Here is a 14,013-nt window from a genome sequence, read left to right on the forward strand (position 1 = left end):
GTAAAGCCCCTGCCCCGCTGCAGAGTCTGGTCACCAGGTATGAGCCCACAAGGAATCTGCGCTCCTCCTGCACAGGACTCCTGAAAATTCCAAAAATTAAGAAGGCGCGTATGGGGGGGAAGGTCTTTCAGATATCTGGCAGCGAAGCAGTGGAATGACCTACCGTCAGAGTTACGTTTGGAGTCTTTTGAATCCGTGTTTAGAAGGAAACTTAAAACTCACCTATTTAGACGGTAGACGGTTGTGATGGCTGCTTGGACTGCTCACCCCACTTATCATAGCGCGGAGACACGCCTGTGGGCGTAAACCAGGCGCTTTATAAATCTCCCTAATAATAATAATAATAATAATAATAATAATAATAATAATGGAGGATGTACATCTGAAGTTGCGGACAAGAAAATCCTGCCTGAGTGACATGGGGTTTTTCACAGCATGCTCTTTCCTTCCAGCTATATTGAACTCTTGTTTTTTATCTTTCTAGGAAGGCCGGTATTACAGTGAGGAAGCAGAGGTAGAACTCCGGGACCCCAATAAAGACTACAATTTGTACAAGGAAACATGCCAGGACCTGCAGCGCCTCATGGCTGAAATACAAGACTTGAAGAGCAAAGGCAGCAAAGATGTTGTAAGGCAAAGCCAAGACTTGTGATTGGGGGCAACATGAAATGGAGCAGTAGGTTCATTCATGAGAGAGATTAGCTGCAAGGTCAGAGAGATTATACCAGAGCAGTGGGGCCCACAGTTGTTTGTGTTGTGAGAGGTTGTAGAACAAGAAAGGAAATAGTTAGTTTTGCAGAATTCAGGACCTGAAAGTGAGGTGTGTACTTCAAGAAATGAGTACTTTATAATGTGCCTGTTTGCGAGGAAAGTTTCTTGCAAATTGAAGTTTGTCTAGGATGGGGGAAGAGGTTGGTGCTGCTACTGAAATGTTCTGGGAGGGATTGTGTAGCTGAATAGTGGTGGCAAAATATGTTGCTCCAGAGGTTGGTACTCCATGTTCTTTTCGGAGTTCCGAAAGTAGACCTTGCAGTATTTTTATTGGGCCAAAGAAGGATGTTGAGTGCTTACAGGGACACAAAGCATGTTTGTGTAAGGGGCAATGTTGTCAGAGGATGCTGTAACACCAAAGTGTCTCTCTTCGCTGAGAAATTGCAAGAAAGATGTGATGATAATGGTTCTAAGGTCATTGGGATGCTCCCAAAAGCCTTTCATGGACATAAAGGCTGCTCAGCTCTTACAGAGACTTTAAGATGTTTCAAAATTGAATTAGAGTTCTATGCCCTCCAAACCTGAAAATGGGTGTAATAAGCACAGAGGCGAGATATGAAGTGAATACAAACACCCTAGTGATAAAGCTATGGATTCATGTCGTTGCGTGTTTTGAAGTAGCCGATTGAGTATTGAAAAAGCCTATTGAGCTCAGTTTATTAAGCAGCCTTCAAAAAGTGATAACAGTTTAAATGTCTTGGGGCATTTTTGATAAAGACCCTCTTGAACAGCTGGTGGAGAGGCAGATGCCCACATGTCGGAGGTTGCCGGGATCAGGCATTACCTGCTAGCCTGTCCTATTACTCAGTTTGAAATGGTGGCGGAGAAACTCAGGCTACCGTGGCTTGTAGGGACTACTTGGTGTTGCATAACAAACTGTACAAGGCACATGCTCACTGAGCAAGCTAGTATATGATGATTGTATTGAAAGCTATTTTCCAGTGTGCTTACTGAGCATATGCTCAGTGAGCAAGGTAGTATGTGATGATGATGTGGAAAGGTATTATCTGGTGTGGTAAATCTTATTCTATTTAATATGTCACTTGTGTCACTGTTGTTCTGTTCCTTCATCAGAAAGGAATAAAGACCCAACAATATATTAGGCCTACTACAAAAATAAATTGGTCGAAATGCGAGAACACCAGTATGTATACCAGAGAACAAAGGGCAATACTTCATTAAATAAACAGATTATTTTTTATATTTTGATATAAATAAATAATGTATGCATACTTTGGAACGTGTTTTAAAAGGTTGCTCAAAAGAGGTGTGATAGGAAAGTGTTTTTGAAAGTGCTCATGTGCAAAAAGTGGAGAAGTAAAGTGTGAAGGAAAACAATTCTCTCTTTTTCAGATCAGAGAGACTTTGTTCTCTGGTATACACACTGGTGGTGTTCTCACATTTTGACCAATTTATTTGGTAGTAGGCCTTATATATTGTTGGGTCTTTTTCATTTCTTACGAAAAAATATGATCATTAGGACTACCTTGTTTTTTGTATCACATTGTATCCAGATCCTTTGGTTTACCATGGTTTACCCCATTATTCTGTAATGGTCCTGTTTCTTCAGGCAGCAGAGATCGAAGAGCGCCGTATCCAGAGCTGTGTCCACTTTATGACCCTGAAAAAGTTGAACCGGTTGGCTCATATCCGGCTGAAGAAGGGACGAGATCAGACACACGAGGTAGAATTAAACACTAGGTGGTGGTCATCGGAGTCAAAAGGGAGCAATTGATCTTGTAATCTCTCTTTGTCTCATATCTGATCAAACTCCTTTCCTGTTGAAGGTAAAGCAGAAAGTGGATGCTCATCACCTGCAGCTGCAAAACCTCCTATACGAAGTCATGCACCTTCAAAAAGAGATTACCAAATGCCTGGAATTTAAGTGAGTACCAGATGTGGTTTCATGAAGCTTGATAATGTAAATTAACAAGAGCAAGGAGCATCCAGAACAGCAGTGTATATCTAAAACTGGTAATCAGATTACAACTGACAGCAAGTTGTACATTTGCATGTAGTTTTTGGATTGAATGTGTGGATCAGCATGGAGCTATGGGTACCTTCTAATTCATTCAAATATACCACATCATTCAACCAGTCTAAATAGCTGGTGATGAGTTATCCTTTTAGCAACATTGGCTGAATAGCAAATTAAAAACCCCTTCATGCAAGTTTGTTATACGAACGGACCAAGTAGCCAGATTTCAGCTGCATCTTGTGTAAGTGTCTGGAAGGGCAGATTCTACCAAGTCTAATGTCATGAGAGTGATATAAATCATGTTGAAAATTAAAGTTGGATAGTTTGGGTTTATAAGAAAGGGAGACTTTTTTGATTTAGGTGCATACAGTGGACCACTGAACTTCAGTAATGTATGACCCAGTTCGCCCACCCCCTCACCTTTCCCAGATCCCTTCTCAATTTGGAACTAACTTAACTAGCCTGAGTTCTCGCAGGACTTTTTGGTATCACAGCCAATTTATCTTCAAGGGACTTAAGCCATTGAAAATGAAGAATAATGGAAGCAGAAGACAGGACCTTGTTGATATAGTTAGTCTACAGTGAGAAAGATTCCATCTATGAAAATATATCATAGGGATTACACTTGTAAAGTTTCAGTTATGGCCATTGGAAAGGACTTTGAGAGTAGAGTGGCTGACCGCCCCATATGCTTAAGCAGACCATGCCAGACTGACAGGGCAGTTTGTATTGGTTTGATCTTACCTTCAATGCTTTATGGCCACTAAGGGCCATATGTATCAAAGGGTTTTACCCATGTTGTGTCTATGGGAAAATGTGTTCATACATATGGCCCTAAGTAACAGTGTGTCAGGTGGCGCAGAATTGGCAGAGGCTCTTAGAAAGGCAATATGTTGTACTTCTGATGGCATTTGTTAGACTATTTGGCTTGTGCAATAATCTTTAATGGGAAGGCCACTACCAAAGCCTCCCCCCTCTATCAATGATGAAGGGCTGTCATAGTTTGGTAAGTTACTCCAGGAATACCCCAGTTCATGGTAGCCTAATTATTAATGAGCATACCTTGCATAGGTCCTTTGAGGAATGGTAATGGGAGCATTTTGCTATATGTATGCAGTAATTTGGTTAGTCTAACCGGTATAATGAGGGACAACATGCCTACCATTGACGAAGGTAGCCTTTGGTTTGTGGAACACATGCCTTTTGCTAGAGCGGTCACATATTTGCCATTAAACAAAGATGTAAAGTCATTTAAAATCAGTATCTAATAGAGATGAGAAAAATCTAAATTCCACCTCATCAGTATTCAGCTTGGTGGAGGAAGCAAAGAGCATCAACTCAGATTTGCTGCAATGTATTTTCAATCTTCAGCTCAAAAGAATAGATGTCATGCATTCTCTACTCATCAAGTTCACCAAACAGCTGAGCCCTGCCAAACTTCCTCTCTGGACGAAGACTGTCCATGCATCGTTCTCTCAGGGATTGTTTCCTGATTGCTTAAAGATAAGACAGGACGCCCCTATTCCAAAGAAAAACCCGAATGCCGACCGATTTGACCTTGGTAATAACAGCCCAATCACCAACCTCCTGACATGAGCAAAGCTATTGGAGAAATGCATGCACCTACAACTCTGCAACCACCTTGAGCAATTTCAACTACTAGATCATCATCAATCTGGATTTAGAACCAGTCATAGCACTAAAACTGCTCTAAAACACAGTTTTGATGACACCCTGAGAATGCCAGACCTGAAAGAACCCTGTCTACTTCTATTACTGGATCTCTCCTCTGCTTTCGATTCTGTCAAACATGATAATATGATTAACTTTCTCGAGAAGAGAATGGGGTTATCTTGTCCCGACCTAAACGGGTTTGCCTCGTTTTTTCATGATAGGGTTTTATTGGCTTTAATTCTTTGTGCTCTATCCAACACCACATCAGTCACAATTTGAGTTCCTCAAGAATCATTAAAGCGTACCCTTCCTCATATATATATATATATATATATATATATATCAGCTCCAAGTAGTTTCCTTTTTCCAAAAACGATAACGCACTCACGGGGGTTATGCAGCAACAGTTTTAATCTGCCAAGGACCGAAAACAGACGCGTTTCAGACCTAAGAGTCCTTCGTCAGTGTTTACATTTCCGTGTCTTTCCGACACATTATATACACCTTACTTCCTGTCAATGAAAGGAATGATGGACACATCAATAACATCGCAACTGGCGGCCATTTCGTAGTGGTTTTTTCACAAACGATAGCACAATTTAAAGTGTTATTTCAATGTTGTACCATTGCCGGTCTGGCTAAACCGGCAATGGTACAACATTGAAATAACACTTTAAATTAAACACTGACGAAGGACTCTTAGGTCTGAAACGCGTCTGATTTCTGTCCGTGGCTGATTAAAACTGTTGCTGCATAACCCCCTTGAGTGCTTTATCGTTTTTTGAAAAAGGAAACGATTTGAGCTGCCATGCTGGATATATATATATATATATATATATATATATATATATATATATATATATATCCACAGAAAAAAGGTTACCCTTTGTGGGACTCTTGCCTACAGGTAAGGTATCAGCTCATTTTGGAGGCATTCAACAAAGGCATTATTCTGCATTCCTGTTCCATTACGATCGTCAGTCCTACGCGTTTCAGGCCACCGCCCTTAATCATGGACTGCAGTTGAAGAAAATCACAGCAAGCACACATACTGGCGTTTTCCCTTTTATTTTAGAATGGTCACATGTCACTCATAGACCGTTGCATTATGGGGCTAGTAGTGTCAAATGTTCAATCCCTTGTGGGACGCTGCAGTGAATTCCAATAAAACATATTTTTTTGAGGAAACTTAATGTCTCTGTTTGTTGCTCACCCGTGGAAAAGCTCTTCCTGCTCCATACACAATCCGCTACTGTGAGCAGACTCGGACCCGCACTTGATGCGGTGGCGTCGTCACGTGGCCAGGGCCGGCCACTAAACATCCACAGAAAAAAGATTACCCTTCGTGGGACTCTTACCTACAGGTAAGTATCAGCTCATTTTGGAGGCATTCAACAAAGGCATTATTCTGCATTCCTGTTCCATTACGATCGTCATGGAACAGGAATGCAGAATAATGCCTTTGTTGAATGCCTCCAAAATGAGCTGATACTTACCTGTAGGCAAGAGTCCCACGAAGGGTAATCTTTTTTCTGTGGATATATATATATATATATATATATATATATATATATATATATATATATATATACACACAAACTCCTTCTTCCGAATGAGCAGAGACCACGCAGGGGAACACTTTGGAGGCGCACTTTATTTCGTATTTGGCGAATGCATTTCGGCATTAGGATCAGCCTTCATCAGCGCCCAAGTCTCCAGGTAGCTTCCAAACCCATGGACTGGATTCTGCCTCCCTCTTATTGGTAGAGGGTCCGCCCCGCCTCCCTGATGTAATCTGCTCACTTGTAGTCAGTCCACAGAGTGTTCGTGAACTCCAACACCCAGGATGCCTCTTAATGTTCCCAGGTAAGTGCTGCATGGGGGGATATACACATCGCAATGTATCGCGGAAATGTCTCAGCAGTTCATGTGTTTTTAAGCAAAATTCCTGTTTGTTAACGGAAAGAAGCGCACCTCCTCGGGTCCCCAAACTGCCTCACCGTAGACCTCGGGATTCCATTCGGTAGGGGAAACTATGACAGTGCATGCCACCCAATGCGCGGCTGTACAACCGCGCTACTACCATCATTCTTCCCCAAAGTCCATGGAGGGTTCCTGACCTATATATACACACACACACAGTAAGAGTACTCACTATCACTATAAAGATCAATTTCTCAGCTCAAGTCATGTCCACAAAGTGCAAACAGACCTCAGCTGATTATCCTCATACTTTTTGTCGACATACTGCTCTTTGAGATCGATAATTGGTGAGACAATCAAGATAAAGGTCAGTGACTCTTATGATATTCTTGGAGTTGTGGGCTAAGAGGAGACGGTAAATAAAAGCCAAAAGCTCTAGATTTTTAGGTCGAGGACTGTCACACTGCGTAGCAGTGTGGGCGGAGCTCCGAGATTTAACGTTTCTTAGTAGGGGCTTGAACCCGCCCCTCTTCTCCATTGGCTGGCTTCCTAAACGGAGTCCAGCCATTGGAGGAGAGGGGTGTCACTCCGTTAAAGCCCCGTGTTATTCGGATTGAGGGGTGTGTTTTTTTGTTTCTTTCTATTTACTTTCTCTCCTCTTCCCATTGGCTGGAATTTTACCTTCCAGCTAATGGGAAGAGGAGAGAACGAAAACACGCCCCTCCATCCGAAAAATGACCCTGCTTTTTCCGAGGCATTTCTGCCTCGCTTCGGAGAAAAGTGGTCGTGGTCCTGTGGGCTCGGCTCTGGGGGAATTCTGCTTTCATCGCACTCCGGATTGTTTTCAAGCAGTGTGTGGCGATTGTAAGGGGCAACAATGGCTGGAGCAATCATAGAAAACATGATCCCCAAGAAGCTCTGCATCGTCGGGGACCTGCCAGTGCTGGACGGGACCTCCGCTCTTAGCTCCCCTCCCTCTGCCCCCTCCACCCAAAAAAACCCTCCACCCCCGGGTGCTTTTGTTAGGCCACTGCGCTGGGTGCGTTTCTCAGCCTCTTCCTGTGACGCACCCATGTAAAAGCTCAGGGCGCTGCTGACCGAGCCACAGGACCTGCAGAACAGGACAGCCTTTGGAAGGGCTTTAGTGTGCTTTAGCTGTTCGTGTCAAGGTAAATTAAAAATACAGCCTAGCTGGGAAATGTTTCCTAAGCATCTGCGCAGGAGCCCCAGCCGGAGCTGGAAGCACCGCCTCGGCGCTGCTCTGAAGCTCGGCTGTGCTGGCCCCAGGTGGGCACCTGCCTCTGCGCGCTGCTGGCACTGTTTTTCTGCTATAACAAAGGCCTGGGGAGGGGGGTGTTAGAAGCAAGAGCAGCGTTGTTTTCTCGGGGTCAGAGGTCACACACTTCCCTGGTGTCATTGACTGCATACATCGTATTGAGCATTATTCTAGGCACCTGTGTGTATTTTACGCTTGGATTGCCGGGTGTAAATACTGTATGAATTGTTACTATAGGTTACTATAGGTAAATATGCAGGAAATGCACTTGTCACGCCAATGGTAGAGAAAGTCTATAGGCTACACTTACAAGCTCATGACTCCCGAGGACCCTCCGGTGTAATATGTGCGGAGAGTGAGGAAGTACTAGGATTGTGAACGGGAATATAATGCTCAATGAATTGTAGCCATTTTCTTTTGATTACACTTGTATCGGTGTAACTAATACATGAAGAGTTTTGTTTACATAAAGGTGCAATTCAAAGATAGAAAATGGCTGAATTGAGTGCAATTCAGGTCTGCAGGGTCAGAAACGCAGAGCCATCTGCTGGCTGTGTGGTGACCTGTGTTTAATGAGGGTGGGGTGCTGCCCCCCATTAGGACAACTTTGCTGTTTTTTTTGTATCCATGATGGAGTTCCCCAGAGCCCGCTTGTGGCTCGCCCTCTTAGGCCATGTATCGATTACCTCAAACTGTTCAGTCAGGGCTCCCACTCAGCCACATGCTGGACATCTGGGACCTTTTCTTGTCCCTCGGAATCTTGACGACTTCTGGATGTCCTTGACCCTGCCAGTGGCAGGTCAAGCGTTTTCGAAAGAATAGTGGTCTTGCATGATGGAAGGCCTGACTTCAGGTTTCAACGAAAGAGAGGAGTGACGTGGATACGAGTCTCCGGGGGCTTTTCAGGAGTAGGGGGTACCCCGGCAAGTCATTCAGGACTAGAAGCCTCTAGTGCTTCAAACTGCACCAGATGTGTTATTGGGCACAGCAGCGGCACAAGCACCCTTGAGTTAAAACGGAAGCAAATGAACTTAGCCCTCACTTTTCTCAAAGCCCCACTCACACAAGTCTCCTGAAGCGAAATGGCCCGTCTTTGTGGTGTGGTTTTGACATCAAGTGGATTGTAGGCCATATGCTAGCTTGTTTTCATGTGGCTAAATGCTCAGGGGTGTATCCTGCCACCTATATTTCAAATGTGTGTGTGTGCGTGCGTGTGCGTGTGTGTGTGTGTGTGTGTGTGCGTGTGTGTGTGTGTGTGTGTGCATCCCACTCTCAAGTTTGAAAACCAGTGCTTCATTCATGCTGGCAGAGGACACTGACCCAGAGCAAAAGGAAAAATGAAGGAGTAAAAGAAAGCTAGGCAAAGAGATTTAAAATGAAAAAACAGGGAAGTACCTGCAACAGTGGCATACAAAGACTGGAAGTATAGGGTGGTGGAAGAAAGATGCAAGAGTAGAAACAAGATTGATCCACCTTGGTATTAGACAATCCTGGCATTCAGTAGTACTGGCGACAGGCTCCTAACACAAAGGTTGGGCACTTGCTTTTCCTGGTTTATTTCCTTATTTATTGTACAAATGAGGCACTGAAAAGTGGCTCTTTGAAAAAAGATGTAGGACTTAGTTACCACTGATTGGTCATATTTTCCCTCTATCTTGATCAACATACCCCAGTCTTTGAGATGTTCGGGGTTTGAAAAGTTGGTTGTTGCAGTTAAACTGAGGTTAGGCCAAAGCCCCTGTGCTAGTGGGTGCCCTTGGTTTAAGGTTGGTGTGCAGAGCTGCTACGATAAATGAGACGAATAGGGATGCTGTACACAAACAAAGTCAATCCTAATGCAAAACTAACTCTTGAAACTTTGTCTTTGAGGGCACTGGTATGTCCAATGGAGCCGTAGCTAGATGACTGTCAGATTGGTTTATGAATGGCTTAAAGGTAGGATAGGACAGTGTTTGTGTGTGGCTCTGTCTGTGTGTGTGTGTGTGGCTCTGTCTGTGTGTGTGTGTGTGTGTGTGGCTCTGTATGTGTGTGTGTGTGTGGCTCTGTCTGTGTGTGTGTGTGTGGCTCTGTCTGTGTGTGTGTGTGTGGCTCTGTCTGTGTGTGTGTGTGTGGCTCTGTCTGTGTGTGTGGCTCTGTCTGTGTGTGTGGCTCTGTCTGTGTGTGTGGCTCTGTCTGTGTGTGTGGCTCTGTCTGTGTGTGTGTGGCTCTGTGTGTGTGGCTCTGTCTGTGTGTGTGGCTCTGTCTGTGTGTGTGTGTGTGGCTCTGTCTGTGTGTGTGTCTCTGTGTGTGTGTGTGTGGCTCTGTCTGTGTGTGTGTGTGTGTAGCTCTGTGGCTCTGTCTGTGTGTGTGGCTCTGTGGCTCTGTCTGTGTGTGTGTGTGGCTCTGTCTGTGTGTGTGTGTGGCTCTGTCTGTGTGTGTGTGTGGCTCTGTGTGTGTGTGTGTGGCTCTGTCTGTGTGTGTGTGGCTCTGTGGCTCTGTCTGTGTGTGTGTGGCTCTGTCTGTGTGTGTGGCTCTGTCTGTGTGGCTCTGTGGCTGTGTGTGTGTGGCTCTGTGTGTGTGGCTCTGTGGCTCTGTGTGTGTGTCTCTCTGTGGCTGTGTGTGTGTGTGTGTGGCTCTGTGTGTGTGTGTGTGTGTGGCTCTGTGTGTGTGTGTGGCTCTGTGTGTGTGTGGCTCTGTGTGTGTGCGTGTGGCTCGCTCTGTGTGTGTGTGTGTGTGTGTGTGTGGCTCTGTGTGTGTGGGTAGCTTTTTTTGTAGGTGGCTCTGTGTGGGTGGGTAGCTTTTTTTGTAGGTGGCTCTATGTGTGGGTGGCTCTGTGTAGGTGGCTCTGTGAAGGACTGTGTGGGGGCTCTGTGTGTGTGTGTGGCTCTGTCTGTGTGTGTGTGTGGCTCTGTGTGTTTGTGTGTGGCTTTGTGTGTGGGTAGCTTTTTTTGTAGGTGGCTCTATGTGTGGGTGGTTCTGTGTGAGGGTGGCTCTGTGTAGGTGGCTCTGTGAAGGACTGTGTGGGGGCACTGTGTGTGTGTGTGTGTGTGGCTCTGTCTGGCTCTGTCTGTGTGTGGCTCTGTCTGTGTGTGGCTCTGTCTGTGTGTGGCTCTGTCTGTGTGTGTGTGTGTGTGTGTGTGTGTGTGTGGCTCTGTCTGTGTGTGTGTGTGGCTCTGTCTGTGTGTGTGTGTGGCTCTGTCTGTGTGTGTGTGTGGCTCTGTCTGTGTGTGTGTGGCTCTGTCTGTGTGTGTGTGTGTGGCTCTGTCTGTGTGTGTGTGGCTCTGTCTGTGTGTGTGTGTGTGTGGCTCTGTCTGTGTGTGTGTGTGTGTGTGGCTCTGTCTGTGTGTGTGTGTGTGGCTCTGTCTGTGTGTGTGTGTGGCTCTGTCTGTGTGTGTGGCTCTGTCTGTGTGTGTGTGTGTGTAGCTCTGGCTCTGTCTGTGTGTGTGGGTCTGTGGCTCTGTCTGTGTGTGTGTGGCTCTGTGGCTCTGTCTGTGTGTGTGTGTGGCTCTGTCTGTGTGTGTGTGGCTCTGTGGCTCTGTCTGTGTGTGTGTGGCTCTGTCTGTGTGTGTGTGGCTCTGTCTGTGTGTGTGGCTCTGTCTGTGTGGCTCTGTGGCTCTGTGTGTGTGTCTCTCTGTGGCTCTCTGTGTGTGTGTGGCTCTGTGTGTGTGTGTGTGGCTCGCTCTGTGTGTGTGTGTGGCTCTGTGTGTGTGGCTCTTGTGTGTGGGTAGCTTTTTTTGTAGGTGGCTCTGTGTGGGTGGGTAGCTTTTTTTGTAGGTGGCTCTATGTGTGGGTGGCTCTGTGTAGGTGGCTCTGTGAAGGACTGTGTGGGGGCACTGTATGTGTGTGTGTGTGTGTGTGTGGCTCTGTCTGGCTCTGTCTGTGTGTGGCTCTGTCTGTGTGTGGCTCTGTCTGTGTGTGGCTCTGTCTGTGTGTGGCTCTGTCTGTGTGTGGCTCTGTCTGTGTGTGGCTCTGTCTGTGTGTGGCTCTGTCTGTGTGGCTCTGTCTGTGTGTGGCTCTGTCTGTGTGTGGCTCTCTGTGTGTGGCTCTGTCTGTGTGTGGCTCTGTCTGTGTGTGGCTCTGTCTGTGTGTGGCTCTGTCTGTGTGTGGCTCTGTCTGTGTGTGGCTCTGTCTGTGTGTGGCTCTGTCTGTGTGTGGCTCTGTCTGTGTGTGTGTGTGTGGCTCTGTGTGTGTGTGGCTCTGTCTGTGTGTGTGTGGCTCTGTCTGTGTGTGTGTGGCTCTGTCTGTGTGTGTGTGGCTCTGTCTGTGTGTGTGTGGCTCTGTCTGTGTGTGTGTGGCTCTGTGTGTGTGTGTGGCTCTGTGTGTGTGTGTGTGTGTGGCTCTGTGTGTGTGTGTGTGTGTGGTTCTGTGTGTGTGTGTGTGTGGCTCTGTGTGTGTGTGGCTCTGTGTGTGTGTGGCTCTGTGTGTGTGTGTGTGGCTCTCTCTGTGTGTGTGTGTGTGTGTGTGTGTGTGTGTGTGTGCTCTCTCTGTGTGTGTGTGTGGTGGCTCTGTGTGTGTGGGTAGCTTTTTTTGTAGGTGTCTCTGTGAAGGACTGTGTGGGGGGTGTGTGTGTGTGTGTGTGTGTGTGTGTGTGTGTGTGGCTCGGTCTGTGTGTGGCTCTGTGTGTGTGTGTGTGTGTGTGGCTGTGTGTGTGTGTGTGGCTCTGTGTGTTTGTGTGTGGCTCTGTGTGTTTGTGTGTGGCTCTGTGTAGGTGGCTCTGTGTAGGTGGCTCTGTGAAGGACTGTGTGGGGGCTCTGTATGTGTGTGGCTCTGTCTGTGTGTGTGTGTGGCTCTGTGTGTGTGTGGCTCTGTGTGTGTGTGTGTGTGGCTCTGTCTGTGTGTGTGTGGCTCTGTCTGTGTGTGTGTGTGGCTCTGTCTGTGTGTGTGTGGCTCTGTCTGTGTGTGTGTGGCTCTGTCTGTGTGTGTGTGTGTGGCTCTGTGTGTGTGTGTGTGGCTCTGTGTGTGTGTGGCTCTGTGTGTGTGGCTCTGTGTGTGTGGCTGTGTGTGTGTGGCTGTGTGTGGCTGTGTGTGTGTGTGTGGCTCTGTGTGTTTGTGTGTGGCTCTGTGTGTTTGTGTGTGGCTCTGTGTAGGTGGCTCTGTGTAGGTGGCTCTGTGAAGGACTGTGTGGGGGCTCTGTATGTGTGTGGCTCTGTCTGTCTGTGTGTGGCTCTGTCTGTGTGTGTGTGGCTCTGTCTGTGTGTGTGGCTCTGTCTGTGTGTGTGGCTCTGTCTGTGTGTGTGTGGCTCTGTCTGTGTGTGTGTGGCTCTGTCTGTGTGTGTGTGGCTCTGTCTGTGTGTGTGTGGCTCTGTGTGTGTGTGGCTCTGTCTGTGTGTGTGTGGCTCTGTGTGTGTGTGTGTGGCTCTGTCTGTGTGTGTGTGTGGCTCTGTGTGTGTGTGTGTGGCTCTGTGTGTGTGGCTCTGTGTGTGTGGCTCTGTGTGTGTGGCTGTGTGTGTGTGGCTCTGTCTGTGTGTGTGTGGCTCTGTGTGTGTGTGGCTCTGTCTGTGTGGCTCTGTCTGTGTGTGTGTGGCTCTGTCTGTGTGTGTGTGGCTCTGTCTGTGTGTGTGTGTGTGTGTGGCTCTGTGTGTGCGTGTGGCTCTGTGTGTGCGTGTGGCTCTGTCTGTGTGCGTGTGGCTCTGTCTGTGTGTGTGTGGCTCTGTCTGTGTGTGTGTGGCTCTGTCTGTGTGTGTGTGTGGCTCTGTCTGTGTGTGTGTGGCTCTGTCTGTGTGTGTGTGGCTCTGTCTGTGTGTGTGTGGCTCTGTGTGTTTGTGTGTGGCTCTGTCTGTGTGTGTGGCTCTGTGTGTTTGTGTGTGGCTCTGTGTGCGGGTAGCTTTTTTTGTAGGTGGCTCTATGTGTGGGTGGCTCTGTCTGTGTGAGGGTGGCTCTGTGTAGGTGGCTCTGTGAAGGACTGTGTGGGGGGCTCTGTATGTGTGTGTGTGGCTCTGTGTGGGTGTAAATGCAAAAGGTCATGCATATGCAAGCGATTAAGCTATTGGCATTGTAAATGACAATGCCATTTATTTAACGATTAAGCTATTGACAATGTAAATGGCTGCTACTTATGATTTTTAAAAAAAAGTCATGAGCAATGCCAATAGTTCTACCTTTAATAATGCTGAGACCATTGCATTGTAAATGCTTGTTACTTAATACTGTTAGCAACGACCAGTATTTGTAAAATTACTAAAAGGATAAGGTGAACTCAAAATATCAAGAGTGGGTCATTTCCTTTTGTAGGTGGCTCTACTTGACATTATACAATACTATGGGACCGTCACATCAGTATGGGACCAATTCTTGGATTTGGTCATGTCTGTAGTTCTAGGAGTATGTGCCACTAGTGGGTCTGATTGGGCCTTTTGCTCTGTTGCTTTCTGTATAAAGGTAATGCCTGCTTACGATTCGCAAGTAGGAGGCT

The 14,013-nt window shown here is 46.6% G+C and overlaps 1 protein-coding gene across 4 annotated transcripts in view; it reads left to right on the forward strand.

Moving 5' to 3' along the window:
- The window catches only part of THOC5 (THO complex subunit 5), a 388,784-nt gene that overhangs the window by 80,913 nt on the left and 293,858 nt on the right, over positions 1-14,013 (forward strand). For all 4 annotated transcript variants that reach the window (XR_015300896.1, XR_015300897.1, XM_086943231.1 and 1 more), the window contains exons 3-5: positions 485-628; positions 2,342-2,455; positions 2,559-2,656. Coding sequence is in view for 2 of the 4 variants with exons in the window: in XM_086943231.1 (XP_086799357.1) it covers positions 485-628; positions 2,342-2,455; positions 2,559-2,656 (356 nt within the window). In the remaining 2 variants the exon portion in view is untranslated. The remainder of the gene's footprint in view (positions 1-484; positions 629-2,341; positions 2,456-2,558; positions 2,657-14,013) is intronic.

This window comes from Lissotriton vulgaris, chromosome 11 (assembly GCF_964263255.1).
Source record: "Lissotriton vulgaris chromosome 11, aLisVul1.2, whole genome shotgun sequence".
NCBI lineage: Eukaryota > Metazoa > Chordata > Amphibia > Caudata > Salamandridae > Lissotriton > Lissotriton vulgaris.